Source organism: Heterocephalus glaber, unplaced genomic scaffold, assembly GCF_053883595.1.
Source record: "Heterocephalus glaber isolate CG9 unplaced genomic scaffold, H.glaber_assembly_v1.0 deba00001497, whole genome shotgun sequence".
Lineage (NCBI taxonomy): Eukaryota > Metazoa > Chordata > Mammalia > Rodentia > Bathyergidae > Heterocephalus > Heterocephalus glaber.
In genome coordinates this window covers 41,650,078-41,668,024 of record NW_028258320.1, presented here as the reverse complement: position 1 = coordinate 41,668,024, position 17,947 = coordinate 41,650,078, and the positions used below count along the sequence as shown (strand labels likewise).

Genomic DNA, 17,947 nt, shown 5'->3' with positions numbered 1-17,947 from the left:
ATATAACTTGGTGAACTAATATTTCCCAAATGATCAATGTATAATTTTATACTATATAGGTAAAGTTCCACTCAAGTGTAAGACAAGACAATGAATTTTAATGTGAGAAAAATGAAATGCTCTTTGATAGAACTTTAGATTCTATATTGCACAGAACTTTTTTTTTTTTTTAAAGACAGGGTCTTGCTATGTAGTTCAAGCTGGTCTCGAACTCATGGCAATCCTCCTGCCTGTGCCTCCAAGTGCTGGGATTATGGAGTGTGCCAACAGGCCCAGCTGAACGGAACATTTGACAAACTTTCTTTTTTTTGAGTTTGGGTATGCTGTTAGATCAAAGAATATCCACAGTTATTAAAAAAGCTGTCAACATATTGTTCCTTTTCCAACTACCTTCTGTGAAACTGGCCTTTCTTCATATACCTCAACTTAAATAACATATTGCAACAGACTGTACGCCCAAATAGGAGAATCTAGTCATATACCATTGGCCAGCCATAAAAGATTTGCAAAAATATGAAACAAAGTCACTCTACTTGCTACTGTTTTAGAGAAGTTTTTTCTCATAAAAAAGTTAAATATGGAAACATACAGTAGATTTACTCTTTTATAAGTGAATTATTTAAAAAACTTCCAGGATGGGTTGGGGATTTAGCTTAGTGGTTCCGCCACCTGCCTTGCAAGTGCAAGGTCCTGAGCTCGATCCCCGGTACCAAAAAAAAAAATGCCAGGAATAATTTCTATTACAGAAAATATCAGAAACAGATGCTCTTTGGGGTCTTTAGATTTTTAAGAGTATAAGGTTGTGATACTAAACTGATCTATCCAAAAAAAGAAGTCAAGAAAACAACCCCATTTATAATAGTATTATAAAAAATATTTACCAAGGAAATGAAAGACCAATACACTGAGAACTATAAAACAATGAAGGAAATCTCCCATGTATATGGGTTGGATGGAAAAATCAATATTGTTAAAAAGTCCACACTATTCAAAATAGCCTACAGATTTAACACAATCTCTAAATCGAATGGCATTTTTCAAAGAATAGAAAAAACAATCGTAACACTCAAATGGAACCACAAAGGACGCCAAAGCACCAAAGTATTCTTGAGCAAAAAGGAAAAAAAGCCAGACAGATCATATTATCTAATTAAAAATACAGTGCAGAGCTATAGTAATCAAAACACTAAGGGGTTGAGGATTTAGCTCAGTGGTGCTGCCACCTGCCTCGTAAGAGCAAGGTCCCAAGTTCAATCCCTGGTATCAAAACAAGCAAACAAACAAACAAAAACCAGTATGGTAGTGGCATAAAAACATAACTCAGAAATAATCCCACACATTTATAGTCAATTGATCTTAGACAAGTGTGCAAAGAATACAACTGGGGAAAAAATCATCTCTTCAATAGATGATGCTAGGAAAAAGCTATCCAAATGAAAAGAATGAAACTGGATGCTTACCTTACACCATATAAAAAATTCACAATGGATTAAAGATTTTGTATTCTTTTTTTTGTTACTTGAGGTTGAGTAACTTTTTAAAAAGAGTTTTACTTAGCTCACAGTTTTAGAGGTTCATGGAAATAGTGCCAGAACTGGCTTGACCCTGGTGAAGGATTCATGGCAGATGGCACCACAAAGATGGGAGCAAATGTGAGAGGGATGACATCTTAAGACAGGAAGTCACAGAACAGTTCAGAAATTGGGGTCATTCTTTTAACAATCTTAAGAACTCAGGGACCCATAAAAACTTACCTTAATCCTTTCTGAGGTGGTGAGCCCAATTATATTAAGGACATATCTCTTTTTTTTAAATAAAAAAAACCTTTTTTGGGGTAGTACATACTGGGGATTGAACCCAGGGTCTTCACACCAAATTACAATCCAGCCTGCCCATTTATTTACTCATTCATTCTTTCATTCAACTTTAAGATAATGTCTACAATTGCCCAGGAGGGACTCAAAACTGAGATCTTCTTGCCTCAGCCTCCCAAAGTACTGAGATTACAGGTGTGCACAATGTTATCACAATGGGAAACAACCTTCCAAAACATGAACACTTGGGGGTAGAAACCATGTCCAAACTATAGCAGACTTAAACATAAGACCTAAACCTAAAAGTACTAGAATAAAACATAAGGTAACAACTTGACTTTGGTCTATATTAATTTTTAAATTATATGACCCCAAGACCACAGAAAACAAAAGCAAACACAGACAAATGACATTGCAGCAAACCAAAAAGATTCTGAACAGCAAAGGAAACAATCAACAGAAAGAAGAGATGATTTGTGGAATGGGAAAATATTTGTAAAGCATATATATATAAGGAGTTAATACTCAAAATATGTAAGAAACTCAAAAAATGAAACAGCAAAATAACCAAAATAATAAAATTTTTAAATGGACAAAGGACCTGAATAAATATTTCTCAAAAGAAGATACACAAGGGCCAGGGATGTAGCCCAGCCACACAGCTCCTGCCTGGCAAGCATGAGGCCCTGAGTTAGATTCCCAGTACCAAAAAAAAAAAAAAAAAAGATACACAAATGACCAAGTGTTATGGTTTATGTCTGGATTGCCCACCTCCGCCAAAGCCTCACATGCTAACAGGTGGGGCTTTGGGGAGCTGACTGGATCATGGGGGGCATGATACTAATCCCCTGAGTTTGTAGCTAAATGTGATGTTGGGAGGTGAAGCCTGGTTGGAGGAAGTGGGTCACTGGGGGCATGGCCTGGAAGGGTCTATCTCCCTTCCTTCTCCCTTGATCTCTCTCTCTCTGCTTCTCTCCACCATGTCATAAGCTCTTTCTCCTCTGCCATGTCACTGTGGCTTGGAGCCTGCTGACTGTAGACTGAAGCCTCTACAAACTGAGGCAAAATAAACCCCTTCCTTTAATTTGTGAGTACTGGATACTGTGTTTCAGTGACAAGAAAAGTAACTAAGACACCAAGGTATATGAAAAGATTCTCAACATCATTAATCATCAGGAAAACACAAAGTAAAAGTACTATGAAATACAACCTCACATCTGCTGGGATGACTTTTTTTTTGATACTGGGGATCAATTTCAGGACCTTGTGCTTGCGAGGCAGGCAGCAGCACCACTGAGCTAAATCCCTGGCCCTGGGATGACTTTTTTATGACCATTATAGAAAAGACAAAACATTTAGGGGAGGATATGGAGAAAAGGGACCCCTTATTATCTGTATGTAGGAATGGAAATGAGTACAGCCAATATAGAAAATGTAAAAAAGGTTCCTCAAAAAATTAAAAATAGAATTACCATATGTCTAGCAATCCCACTTCTGGATATATAGCCAAAAGAAATGAAATCAGTGTTGAAGAAAAATCTGCACTCTCCTATTAACTGCATTATTCCTAACAGTTGAGATTTGGAATCAACCTAAGTGTCCATCAATGACTGAATGGAGAAAGAAACTGAGGCATAGAATGGAATTCTATTCAGTCTTAAGAAAACAATAAAATTATTTTATTTGTTACAATCTGGATGAACCTGGAAGACATTATGTTAAGTACAACAAGCCAGGGACAGAAAGACAAATACTGTATGATCTCATTTACATGTGAAATCTATCAAATAAACAGAAGCGAGTAGTATGGTGGTTGTCAGTGACTTACTGGGAGGAAATATATAAGAAAAAAATAGGGAGATGTTGGTTAAAGGGTACAGAGTTTCATTCAGGATGAATACGCTCCATAGATCTACTGTACAGCATGCTCACCTACAGTTCATACAATATATACTTGGAAATTTTAGAAATGACACCAAGGTCTTTGAAACAGTAGTCTAGTATTTTTTGTTACTTTTTTGGGGGGGTATCGGAGATCGAACGCAGGACCTCATGCTTGTCATCTAGTTGTTTTTTTTTGTCATATTGGTTACGTTAATTTTTTGTGTGTCAAATAAAATATGTATTCAGGGAAATATATAACAATTAAATAGTTTAATAAAGCACCTTAGTAATCCCCAAGAGGAAATCACTTGACTATTATGGTAATTTGTTTTTCTTTATACGTTCATCAACTAAATATGCATACTGTTTCTACTGCCTGTTCTTCAACTTCATAAAAATGGAATCCTATGTTAAAGGTTATCAATATTATCGTATGTGTCTGTGGTTTGATTTGTTGAGATATGATAGCTCACAATTTAAATAAATATCTACTCTAGTGTTTATGAATATTTGAGCGGTTTCCAATTTTAGACTATTCTAAATAATGCTACAATAAATACTTAAAAATCTGTTGAGTTTCTTTACATACAGAATGAATTCTACATATAGAATTCTACATGTAGAATAAATTCTACATGTAGAATGGATTTGCTCAGTCACTGGGATGTGTGTCAATTTGATCTAACCACATTTTTTATTATTTATTTATTTATTTAGGTACCGGGGATCGAACTTAGGTCCTTGCGCTTGCACAGCAGGCAGTGAAACCACTGAGCTAAATCCCCAGCCCATAACCACATTTTTTAAAATAAGCTATCCAATCTATTCTCATACTCTGGTGGTAGGAATGTAAAATGGTACATTTATTCAGTTTAGTTTACTTAAAAAGTTACACTTTGTGACTTGGCAATTTCATTCAGATATTTACTTAAAAAAAAAAACATCCATACAGACTTATTCAATAAATGTTGGGAGTTGTGGCACAGGCCTGTAATCCTACCACTTGGCAGGATCACTGCAAGTCAGAGGCCAACCTGGGCTGAATAGTGAGTTCAAGGGCAGCATGAACTACATAGCAAGATCCTGTCTCAAAAAGACTTATGAGTGTACCATGTTCATAGTAGCATTATTCATAATAGCCCAAAACTGGCAACAATCCAAGTATCTGTCAAGTGATAAACAGATAAAATATGGTATATATCTATACAATGGAATGCTATTCCACAACAGTAAGTATGGATACATCCTGTAGCATGGACAACATACACATCTATTTCCTGAATTACATCAATCCCATGAAAATATTATGAGCACCCTGGTGGGAGGATGCAGGCTCACCTTGTGATTGAAGACACTTCTGTTTCCTGCACTGGTCATACATTATTTCTGCCACATGAATGTACTCCAAAATGTTTCAACATGAGCATTCTAGTCTTGCTACATACTTCCACAGAAACTTCAGTTGCTTTTTATGGTTTTAATTACAATCTCAAACTTACCTTTCATTTACACTTTGCCACAGAGAAACAGAGGAACGATTTTATTTCTAGAATAGTATCAATGAATAATCAGTTTTGTTTTAAAACTGTTTTTTAAAAGTGCCTATTAAAGTATTTAAAATTTTAATGCATGTAACATTAACATTTTCAAAATAATGCTTTTTAAAAAGCTGACATATTCTTTAAGTAATAAAGCGGGTATCTTCAACTTACCTCAAGTGGCATGAGTCTAATTAGTGTTGCAAAGCACTGTGTAGCCATGAATCTTACACTGTCTGTCTGGTCACTCATTCTTCCTAACACAGGAATAACTAAAAGGACAATATAGGGAACAATACCAACATCCAGTTGTTCCATTACACCTGAATACCTGATTAAGGAAATTTTTAGGTGATTTTGAAATTGATGTTTTCACAAATTAACATACCAAGACTGAAATTTCTAAAAAGGTAACTCATTTTCTCCCCTGTAATAAGTGAAGAGAATGACTCAAGACCTATGATGCAATTATAACAGCATTTGCACATTGTTGCTGTTTTGGAAACATTATGTAACATTCTCATGATTAAAAATATAAACTGTGTCTATTATTTTAAATGGGGCTGGAGGAAGTTTTATTAATAAGATTTTTTAAATAGAGAAATTCCTGTAAGTTTCTGGAATGGCAATGCCAGAATAAAGTGAGTCACACAGAAAATAAGCTTGGGAGCACAACTCACGAAACATTAATTCCACAAGGATCTTGACCATCACCAAGTGGATATAGTGGACCTAATAAGTGCAGTCCTCCTATAATCTTAAGCATTTTGAAGCAGTTTCTACTGAACTCATCTTCATCTTTTTTGCTCTGAGAAATGTCTTTCAGGTACTTCAAGGTGAAGAATAGCTGCCATGTCCTTAACAGGCTTCACTGTATTTTTCTAGTTATATAGTGCAGTATATTTTGGTTGTTTTACATTCAAGAAATGAACAAAGTTTGGAAACAGTCTATGTATATAATATAGGCTAATACCTGAATAATACTAATAAACTATTAATTATAAGCTAAATAAACAGATCAGCTACCAGTTTAAAGGTACATAAAACTATTTTGCCTATTTAAAAGCTGTCTTAAAATTAATAATTCTTTAAACTTTCAATATGAAAATTTAAACAATGTATTTGTAATGCATTTGTAACAAAATGTAAAATACTTCAAAATAAAATTGGAAAAGCATCTCAAATAAAGCAAGTTATGTGCTATTTTAGCCATCCTTAAGTAAAAAGAATAAAATTTCTAGTTTGTCAAAATAAAAAAGGATACAGGCAAGTGCTTCAATTGCTCCCTCTTGTTTGACACTGTCATCAATTGCTCCGAGCCACGGAAGTACCTTCTCCAAAAAAATATTCATGGCTTCCAGGGTAGCTATTTTGCTCATGACACCTACACAACGAGCAGCCATGTGCCTCACAGCAGTGCTGGGATACTGAAGGCACATATACAGATGAGGCAAATGCTGTACCAACTAAAAATAAAAAAGTTAAAGGCAATCAGAATATTCATTAGGGAATTGACTGTTTGAAATGTAACGATAATAGTTCCTACTCAGAGATGGTCCTAATATGCCATGTGACTCTAAAACCAAAAATATCTCCAAATAACTCAAAACATCCTCAAGAGAAAATCTAAAGTTATACTAATGTATTATAACTCTTCCAAAAACAAAAGTAAAGAAAGTTACAGAACTTTTCGTTTGCTCAGTATCCTCACTGAGGCCTGCAAGAACATTCAGATCTTTCCAAAATCAACAGAAGAGGCATCAAAAGCGACTTTTACAAGATTCTCCCACTGAGACTAGGAAAATGGATCCAAAGATCACCAGCCTCCTCTAGATTTGGAACCATTGTTTAAGGTTTAGGTACATTCACTAGGTTCAATGCTCCTGATTTAGCTCTAGGTACTACACTTTGATGCATATTTTCCACTTTCTGGCTTACCATAAAATGTTGATTGCAACAGCATAAAAGTATCCCATTATTAAATATCTGTTGCGTGGAACACCAAGAGTAATGATGGGAGCTCAGTACCTGCTCAATAGAGTTGCTTTATATTTCAGCTGAAAGTAATTTGCTAAATCATAAAGGTAAGGAAACACAGGTGGATTCCATCTCTTTTTTTGGTACCAGGGATTGAACTCAGGACTTCGCGCTTGCCGAGGCAGGCAGTGGAATCACTGAGCTAAATCCCCAGCCCTCCATCTTTTTACTAATTGTAAAAAAAAAACACAAAAAAAACCTACCCAAAACAAAAAACAGCAAGACAAAAAACAAAAAAATAACCTTGAACTCCTAGGTCTAAATAATTATTCTGCCTGTTAAACTTCCCAAGAAGCTGGGACTACTGGCATATGCCACTGTGCCCAGCTTATCAGCAAAATTTTTAGTAAAAAGACATACTTTATTACAATACACACAGAAAAGCTTCACTCTTTACTCTCTAAGTTCACTTTTATGAATCTGTATGATAGCTAGCAATAAAGAATCATAGCTAGAGCCCTTTAGAATGATACAAGTTGCAGACAGCTTCCTAATGTAGATATATGGTAAAAATAACACTTTTATGAACAAACAAGATAATTCTCTACTCTATTTTTCTCCTTGGTCTGTACTAATCCTTTGGTAAGAAGTATAATACTTTCAAAAAAATCACAAACCAGTGTTCTGTCTTTACTGCTAATCATTTTCATCTTAGGCAGGTAATTTCCTTCTACCTTTATACTTATGTTAGAAATAGTTTTATTACCTGTGCTCTTCCTTACTTAGAGCTACACCATTGGGATGGTCTGAACGGCGCTACAGGTTTCCTTTCTGTTTACACCTGGCTCCTGTGCCATCAGAACCCTTTCCACAATGCCCCACATTCAGTCAGAAGACTGAATGTTTCTATCGTTCATACACCCAGCTCACAAAGCCCACAGAGTTGTGCTGCCAGTAAAGGAGGAATATAGTTATACAAAAGAAGACATCTAGTTGCACTTTTCAAGTCTCAAGGTTTTTTAAAAATAAGATCATTTGTTTATTTGAAGAAATTCTACATTAGTTACCAAGGGATGAAGTTCAGAATCCATTGAAGCTGCTGCTATTTCAAAAACTTGCAGAGAATTCACCAATTCTTGAGCAGGGCCATCTCCCCTTTCCAGGAGGGATTTTCCATCTATTCAAATACATTAAGTCTGCATCACTTAGCAAATAGTTTTTAAAAATTTACAGCCCCCCAAAAGTTTAGTACTTTTCCAGCTAATACAGGAAAATCAATATTGATGTGTTTAAATGCTGTGAGTTTAATAAGTGCTGGGGTACTAAAAGAACCAACGTTTAAAATAGGTTTGTTTTTTTTGCAGTACCAGGGATCAAACTCAGGACCTTGTGCTTGCAAGGCAGGTGCAGTGCCACTGAGCTAAATCCCCAGCCCCTCAAATATCTTTTTAAACACAGAAAAAGCAAAAAGTATACAGAACATTATGAAAATAAAAAAATAAATGTTTTTACAAACTTTCATCTTAAAACTTACCAGCTGGTCTGGGATGAGTAAGTATAGGCATTTTTATTTTATACGGCAATACTTAATTGAAACACACCGAAATTTGTTAAAAAGCAAACTCAGAAAAACATGTGCATACCAAAATTATTTAGGTCTATTATATTCCTCAGTGGGCCAACCATAGCATCCCAGAGATGTGGCAGCTTCACTGCCATTTCAGCTCCAAAATGCTTTACTATAGTGGTCAAAGCAAATTCAGCTCCTCTCCGTTGTACCAGGTAAGGCTTCTGGGCCTGAAATTAAATGTTAGTTGAACACAAATTTTCAGAAAGAAACTATAATGCATTTAAAATTTTACCAAGAGAATTTAGAATTGATGTTTTCATTAAACAGTGAAGCAATTATTAGACATATTTATGACAACTATAACATTTTCCAATAATTAAATTTAGAGTCTAAAATTCCTAAATAGATTCTTATGTCCAAAATAAATACCATTTTGGGATTGAGGGCAGGAATTGAAGAATATATGTGGTTCCAAAAGACAGTCCTGGATAGTGTGTTTTTCTCCCTTGCTCTAAAGAAACTGATACAGATGAAATGATACAGACTTGATGTTCACTTAAGAGACATAATAAGGGCATGTTTAAGCAGTTCCTAAGATTGACAATTTCTTATTCAGCAGTAAGTAGTCCACAAAACTGCCTTGTCAACCAGAAACATATGTGTGCACAAATACACACTTTTTAAATTACTTTAAGGTGGAAGAGCTATGCAAACTACAGGGGTATAAATATAAAAAATTATAGGATGAAGATCAACATTAAAAAATATACATAGTAATAAACTAGCTGAAAAAGAAATCAGGAAAACAATCCCATTCACAGTATCTTCAAACAGCAGTAAAATGCCTAGGAATCAACCTAACCATGGAGGTAAAAAGACTTCTACAGTGAAAATTACTGAACTCTGAGGAAAGAAATTGAAGACACTTGAAGGAGGATTAGCATGATATTGTTAAAATGTTAAAAGTGATCTACAGATTCAGTACAATCCCCATCAAAATTCTAATGACATTCTTCATAGAATTAGAAAAGCAATCTTAAAATTCATATAGAGCTGGGCATGGTGGTGCACACCTATAATCCCAGCACTAGGGAAGCTGAGGGAGGAATATCACCATGAGTTCAAGGCCAGCCTGGGCTACAAAGTGAGTTCAAGGCCAGACAGGGAGACCCTGTCTCACAAAACCAAATCAAACCCAAACCAAACCAAATCAAACAAAATAAAATAAAAATTTAAAAAATACATGGAAACACAAAAGATGCAGAACAGACAAAAGCAGGCATCATAACACCTGATTTTAAATTATAATACACGGCCACAGTAACAAAAACAGCATGGTGTTGGCATAAAAATAGACATGCAGACCAATGGAGTAATAGAGGACACAGAAACAACCACAACCACAGCAGTTTGATTCTCTTCAAAGGAGCCAAAAACACTTTGGAGCAAAGACAGCCTACCAAATGCTTGCAGGAAAACTAATATCCATATGTAGAAGACTGAAACTAAATCTCGCTCACCTGGAACACAAATTAATTCAAAATGTATCAAAGACCAAGGGGGCTGGGGATTTAGCTCAGTGGCACCGTGCCAGCCTTGCAAGTGCAAGGTCCTGAGTTCAATCCCCGATACCAAAAAAAAAAAAAAAAAAAGACCAAGGTATAAGACTTGACATTGCCAGGAGAAAACATGCGAAAAACACTTGAAGCCATATAGGCAACAGGCAAAGACTTCCTTAAAAGAATTCTAATACCTCAGGAAATAATAGCAAAAATCAAACTAAAAATGTTCCTCAAAAAACCAGAAACACAACTACCATATGAATTTAGGTATGCCACTTCTTGGTATATACCTAAAGGAATTAAAAGTCAGTATACTATAGGGACACTTGTGTACCCAAGTTTATTGGAGTACAAGTCATAATAGCTAAGCTATGGAACTAGCTTAGGTACCTATCAGCAGATGAATGAATAAAAAAATGTGGTATATATACACAATGCAGTATTATTCAGTAATAAAGAACTAAATTATATCATTTGTAAGAAAATGGATGGAATTGGAGGTTGTGTTAATTGAAAAAAAGCCAGAGTCCAAAAGAATGTTTTAGGCTGGGTGTGGTGGTGCACTCCTCTAGTCCCAGGAGGGAGACTGAGGCAGGACTGCCATGAATTCAAGGCTAGCCTGGGCTACATAGTGAGTTCAAGGCCAGCCTGAATTACATAGCAAGTGCATCAAAAAATAAGGCAGTAAATAAATAATTGTATAAGAAATATAGATAACCTAAAATGTTGATTTAAAAAATATTTTAATAGGCCTACATTTTCTAGAAAGTCTCTTAGCACTGCTTTTTAAATACTGAACCTAGATAAATTTCTGTCTTACAGTAAAAAAAAAAACTAGATTTTTTTCTATTATTAATGTGACTTTTAAGATTTTCAAAACCCACCAGGGATTTAGCTCAGTGGTTCCGCCACCTGCCTCACAACCACAAGGTCCCAAGTTCAATCCCTGGTACCAAAAAAAAAAAAAATTCTAGTAATTACTTGTATGGTGGTCTATGGCATGCCAGGAATCTCACTAAAACAGAAATTAAATATTGCCAGGGTTTAGCTCAGTGGTTCCGCCACCTGCCTCACAAACGCAAGGACCCAAGTTCAATCCCTGGTACCAAAAAAAAAACCTTCAAAACCGAACACTTCTTTCATCATTTGGTAATCATATTTTTAAAGAAATCTGTAAGGTAGAATAGAAAGATCAGTGGAACAAAATACAAAGCCCAAACCCTCACAAATACAAAGCATGATATATAACAGAGGTGGTATCATTCTAAATTGAGGAAGAAAGGATTCAGTAGTGGAATAATTGGCTACTCATATGGAGAAGTAAGTTTAGATCCCTATCTTCATATCACATATGTAATAAACTCTAGACTGACTGAAAGATGAGTGGTAATAATTTGATACTTGTGAAATTACTCTCTGAACTTCAATGGGAATTCCTGACCAGTAAGATTAAGAAAACAGTTTTCATGGTAGTTTAGTATCTTCTTCACGGTCAATGCTATGGGAGTGAATTAGTTTATATTTACAAATAGTTTACGTGCTCACCATTAAGAAAGTTTCCTCTTTAGGAAGACAAAGCTAAGCTGGTAAAAATTGTAAAACACACAAGAAATTTTTAAAAGTTTACTATTTTTCTGGATCATGTTGCCAAAGTACTCCAAAAGGCTATTAATATCTGTCCTTTCCCTTTTAAGTACAAAAATACAGTTCTGGAAGCACACATGTCAACTTGTTTTTCTAACCATAGGCTAGATATTAGTATAAAAATCAAAGCATTCAAGGGGCTGGGGGTGTAGCTCAGTGGTGCAGCACCTGCCTGGCAAGTACAAGGCCCTAAGTTCCATTCCTGGTACCAAACAAACAAACAAACAAACAAAATCAAAGCATTGAAAGGAAAAACTATTTACCTCATCAAGTTCAACAAGGATATTCCCACTACTTCCTGCAGGAAGATCTGCTATCTGAGCTTTTACGGCTTTGGGAGTAGGACCTCGCCTACTTGTAATAGCAAATGCAGCTTTCTGATGCCTATAGAGTGTAATTATACCTCTGTGCTTGGTGACAGTATGGTGCATTCCATCTTTTTCTGAGTTGGATCCTAGTAAGGAAAAGAGTTAACCTTTTAATCATAATATAGGTGACTAATGTTTCCTGCTCCCAAAGAAACACAACAAATATTTAGACTATTATTAAGGCTTTTTTTTTTTGAGTTTTTTGACACAGGGTCTGGCCACATAGTTTAGGTTGGCCTGGATCACTATGTAGCCCAGACTGGCTTCAAACTCTCAGTAATCCTCCTGCTTCAGCTTCCAAAGTTCTGAGATTATAGGCATGTACCAGTACGCCCAGCAGGGTCTCAGTTTTTATAGGCTGATGACATTTACTTCAGACAATGAAACAGCAACAAGTCTATTTGCATGTTTTTTACTTAATGCACTCAAAGCTGTAGTATCACATGTACAGTGAGAAATATCAAAGGAATGCTTAGCCTAGGCACAGGAAACATTAAAATATTTCAAGCAAGTTTTCTCTTTAAAGAAGCCCACGGAGCTGATTGCAGCAGCACACAAATGTAATCCCAGTTCTAAGAGAGGCTGATACAGGAGGAGTACAAGTCTGGCTCCTGCCTGGGTAACTGTGCAAAACCTTGTCTCAAAATAAAAAGTAAGAAGAGCTGGGGATATAATTCAATGATAAAGCATACCTGGGTTTGATTCTGGTACCACACTCACACAATAAAGCCCATAGTCACAATGAAGTCAGAAAAACATTGACCACAACATACTTCTGCCTCACATTCAACAAGGGGAAGCTAAGACATGAGCCTAATGTTTTTAGGTTAATTCTCAAAATGCCCACTTTCTTCCAATTCATTCACATTTTTTCCAAGATCTATACTGTGCCCTAGTTATAAATCCAATCCACTTTGAGTGTTTTCCTTTTCTAAAATCTTATTAACAAAAAAATAAATAATAGGACTAGACTAAATGAAGAAACCATGGTCTTTGAGATCAGCCTACTAAAAGCAGGATGTTTTTCACATAAATTCTCCAAATGAAAACAGAAAAACTGGTTAAGTATTATTTACTAGACTTCATTCATTTCATAAAACAAGCACTAAGGAAAACCAAATATTACAGGAAAAAATTCCATGAACTAGCTTTTGATACAATTAAGTTTTCCAGCTGTTTTTAATAGCCATATAGTGATGGTTTGAAGGTGAAGGAAAGGTGAATATACTTGTCCCACAGATTTCAGCACCTTATTTCAGATATCAGGTCTCCTATGAATGATTTACTGACATTTAGAGAGTTGTGTCTGACCAGCAATATGTGCAAATTAATGTAACAAGGAATTCTGTCATAAATAATCTTTTTTCTCTCAAAATGGGAAATAGCTCTATCATGAATTAGATTTGTGCATTACATCCATAAGCAAATGAAAACAAATTTAAATAGTTAATTCCTTCTCTACCTTAGATAAAGGTTTAGATTTATACCTTTCAAATTTTCCTGCCCACTCTGTGTTGGTACTGGACATGTTACACAAGGAGTCAGATATGGATCCACACAAAGTGAGCTACAGAGGTTTTTAATAATTTTTGAATTAGGAGAGGGTGTCCTTGTTGTGCACTGCTGAAGAAGTTTAGCTATGCACTGAGCTGCATAGTTTTGCACTAGCGTATTCTCTTCTTTTTTAATCGTCTCCATTAGTGGTTTTATGATAGGATTTAATTTCTCTGGAAGCTGCTGCAAGCTCACAACTGCACATGCAGCAAAAGTATGCACTCTCAACTGCAACACTTGCCACTCTTGGTTTGTCTCTGTAACTGTCATTTGGACCTGCTGTCGTTTACCATCTAATTGCTGTAACACTTGAGGATTTAAGTCAAAAGTTGATGTGGCTTCATGAAAAACAGTAGTGACCTAATAAAAAAAAAATTAAAAATCATTAATGACATCAACCCCACATAGACTGCAAACTCCTAAACAGAAGACTGCAAGTTTTCTGTTTCACATCTCAATTTTACAATAGCATTGTTTCGGTATTCAGCAAACCAAACAAATATCTAAAACCTCCCAACTAATATATATTTTAATCTGACTTAATTTAACATTATATTTTTTTAAGATACATTCTTGAGTGGAATGAAATTACTTATCCTTTAAATATATCTAATTTGTTTGAGAAAAATCACACTGAATACCCACAGAGTACTTGGTGAAATGAAAAAGCTGTAAGCAAATATAAACTAAATGATAACTAAGCTTAATTAAGGAATTTTAATTAAGGAATATAATTAAAGAATATTAAATGTTAATAAAGGAATATCAAAACTGTCAAGCTTCATTTTTAGGAAAAATATCCTTCTCAACTCAAAAAAGTCACAAAAACTTTTAGGGTAGCTGTCTGCTAGGTAGCCAAGTTTTGCTAACTGAATTATTTTCATTCATTCTTTGACTTTTGTTCTGGTGGAAATGCCAAGGCATTAGGAAATGGAGAAAAAGAAAAATGATGCATTAGCCATTATCTTCTTAGTTTCCAAAGGATGTCTAAGGCCACAAAATTATTCTTTATTATTTTACAAGCCTCTTGTAGACTGTTTGGTTCATCTTTTTAAGTTTACTGAGATATAATTTATATACCATAAAATGAACCCACTTGAAGTGTACAATTTAGTGGTTTTTAGTATATTCCAAGATGTAAATCAAAATTTTAGAATATTTTCATCAACACACAAAGAAAATACATACCTATTAGCAATCATTCTTCATTTTCCCTCAGCCCTATGGAATCTGCTTACCTATCTTCTTTCTTCACAGATATGTCTATTTTAGATATTTCATATAAATGGAATCATACAATATACAATCTTTTGTGCCTGGTTTCATTTATTTAGTACAATGTCATTAATGTTTGCCCATGTTGCAGCATACATCAATATTTCCTTTTGGTTGAATATTTCATTATACAGGTAATTTTCACTATATACTATATTTTATTTTTCCTTTCATCAGTTGATAAACATTTGGATTGTTCCTACTTTTTTGGTACTATGAATAATGTTGCTCTGAATATTCATTTACACAGACTGTATAAAGATTTATATAACAAAAATAGTCTTGACAGGTAACTGCTATTATTATTCTTTTTTCCAGTACTGTGGATCAAACTCAGGACCTCATGCTTGCAAGGCAGGCACTGTGCCGCTGAGGTACATCCCCAGGGCCTCATAACTGTGATTATTAAGGGCATCTATAAACAGATCCCATCTGATATTTAAGGATCATAAAAGCCTTTAACATTAGAGAACCTGATCTCTTTTTAACAAAGAACCTAAAGTTTAAGATTTAGAACTTATTAATTTCACTGTGAAGCAACACTGAGAATGCCGTTCTATTTTTTTTTTTGCTACCAGGGATTGAACTCAGGTCCTTGCGCTTGCACAGCAGGTGGGAAAACCACTGAGCTAAATCCCTGGCCCTGAGAATGCTGTTCTTTTATTATAAAAACCAAAAAGCCTACAAATAAGATTTTCTTTTTCATTGTTTTTTCAGTACTGAGGATCCAGGGCACCACACATCCTAGGCAAGAGATCTACCACTGAGCTACATCCTTAGTCATTTTTAATTTGGGGAGAGGGGGTAGGGGCAAGCATGGCGGCACACATCTGTAATCCCAGCACTCTGGAGGCTGAGGCAGGAGAATTTCCCATGAGTTTGAGGTCAATCTGAGCTACATAGCTAGACCCTGTCTCAACTTGTGATCCTGTCAACCTGTGACCCTGTCTCAGCCTCCTGAGTAGCTGAGATTATGGGCATGTGCCACCTCACCTGGTTAAATTTTTATTACTATAAAATATCATAACCTACATCTGTTTTTAGGGTTTTTCTGTTTGTTTGGAAACAGGGTCTTGCTATATAGTTCAGGGTGTCCTTAAACTCACTATGTAGCCCAGGCTAGGCTTGAACTTGCAATGATCCTCCTCTTGGTTCAACTTCCATCCAGTGTGCAGGGATTACAGGCATGTGCCACCACACCTGGTTCAAGTTAAACTATATCTGAATGGCAGAGGAGGTGAGCTGCTCCCAGTGCCCAGGAAGAGGCTTCTGTGCCACCACACCACCCCCTCAGCACAGAGGAGGTGAGCCGTGCCAGTGCCAGCAACGCGCCACCCCCAACCCCCAGCAAAATGAGAAGACACGTAAACAAGTCTCAAAACCAGACTTCCAGATCACCTAAAGTAACCCCAAAGGGAAACAAGGTGGAACACTCTGATACTCAACCACCTGGACTCCCTGACTGGCAACAAAAAGAGGATCTGGAAAAAATAAAAACAGAAATAATTTCTCAGATTAACAACAGAGACTGTGCCCATAGTGCAAGACATGATTAATAAACCTAGAGAGGACACAGATTAAAAAAAATAGAGGAAAAAAAAAGTAGAGGAGCTGAGGAATATGATGGAATTCCAACCTAGGAAACAAATGGAATCCATAAAACAGATGTAAACAGATTTCCAGGAGATTAAAAGCTCCACTGAAAGCTTACGCAGCAGAATGAGCCAATGTGAGAACAGAATTTCAGATATAGCAGATAAGATTGCAATTAGTGACCAGGAAAAGAAAAATTGCTTTAAAACTGTAAAGGACCACGAGAAATCAATCCAGCAGCTGCTAGATGATGCAAAGAAGAGTAACATAAGACTGACCGGAGTCAATGAAGAAACAGGAGAGAGTGCAGATGACATTAAAAAAACGTTCACAGACGTGATGGCAGAAAACGTCCCAAGCAGGGGAAAAGAACTTGACATACAGGTAAGTGAGGCATATAGGACTCCAAATAGCCTTGATCAAAAAAAACTACACATAGGCATATAATTGTTAAGATTCCAGAAACCCAAAAGAAGAACAAAATTCTACAAGCAGTTAAGAGAAAAGAAACAAATCACATACAAAGGAAAGCCCATCCGAATCACAGCAGACTTCTCAACACAAACCATCAAGGCAAGAAGAGCTTGGAGCGACGTATTTCAAATCTTAAAGGAAAACAGCCTCCCACCCAGATTTATGTACCCTGCAAAACTATCTTTCAAAATTGATAGAGAAATAAGATACTTTCATGACAAAGAGCACCTTAGGAACTTCATGAATACCAGACCAGCACTCCAAAAAATTTCAGATAATATCCTAGGAAAAGACAATGAGGATCGCAACCCCAGGAAGCCCAGCAGAATGAACCTGGTGGGCGCGACAAGAAATTAAACACAAAGTGGGAGAATCCAACAAAAAGAAAAAGTCATGACAACGATAAGTCAATACATAGCAGTTATAACCATCAATGTTAATGGTCTCAATTCACCCATCAAAAGAAATAGACTGGCAGAATGGGTCAAGAAGCAAGATCCAACAGTAGGCTGTATACAAGAAATACACTTAAAAAAAAAAAAGAAATACACTTAATTCAAAAAGAAACTCAGACTGAAAAGTTAAAGGGTGGAAAACAATACTCCATGGGACAGGAACCTGCAAAAGAGCAGGAGGAGCTATCATCTTTGCAGATCAAGTGGATTTCAAACCCAAATCTGAAACACTTCTGGTC

The 17,947-nt window shown here is 35.9% G+C and overlaps 1 protein-coding gene across 3 annotated transcripts in view; it reads right to left on the bottom strand.

Moving 5' to 3' along the window:
* Btaf1 (B-TFIID TATA-box binding protein associated factor 1) overlaps window positions 1-17,947 on the bottom strand; it is a 117,487-nt gene that overhangs the window by 24,064 nt on the left and 75,476 nt on the right. For all 3 annotated transcript variants that reach the window (XM_004838507.4, XM_087185568.1, XM_087185569.1), the window contains 6 exons: window positions 13,845-14,271; window positions 12,253-12,443; window positions 8,857-9,010; window positions 8,281-8,390; window positions 6,501-6,702; window positions 5,411-5,559 (listed from right to left, as the gene is read on the bottom strand). In XM_004838507.4, coding sequence (XP_004838564.1) covers window positions 5,411-5,559; window positions 6,501-6,702; window positions 8,281-8,390; window positions 8,857-9,010; window positions 12,253-12,443; window positions 13,845-14,271 — 1,233 coding nt within the window. The remainder of the gene's footprint in view (window positions 1-5,410; window positions 5,560-6,500; window positions 6,703-8,280; window positions 8,391-8,856; window positions 9,011-12,252; window positions 12,444-13,844; window positions 14,272-17,947) is intronic.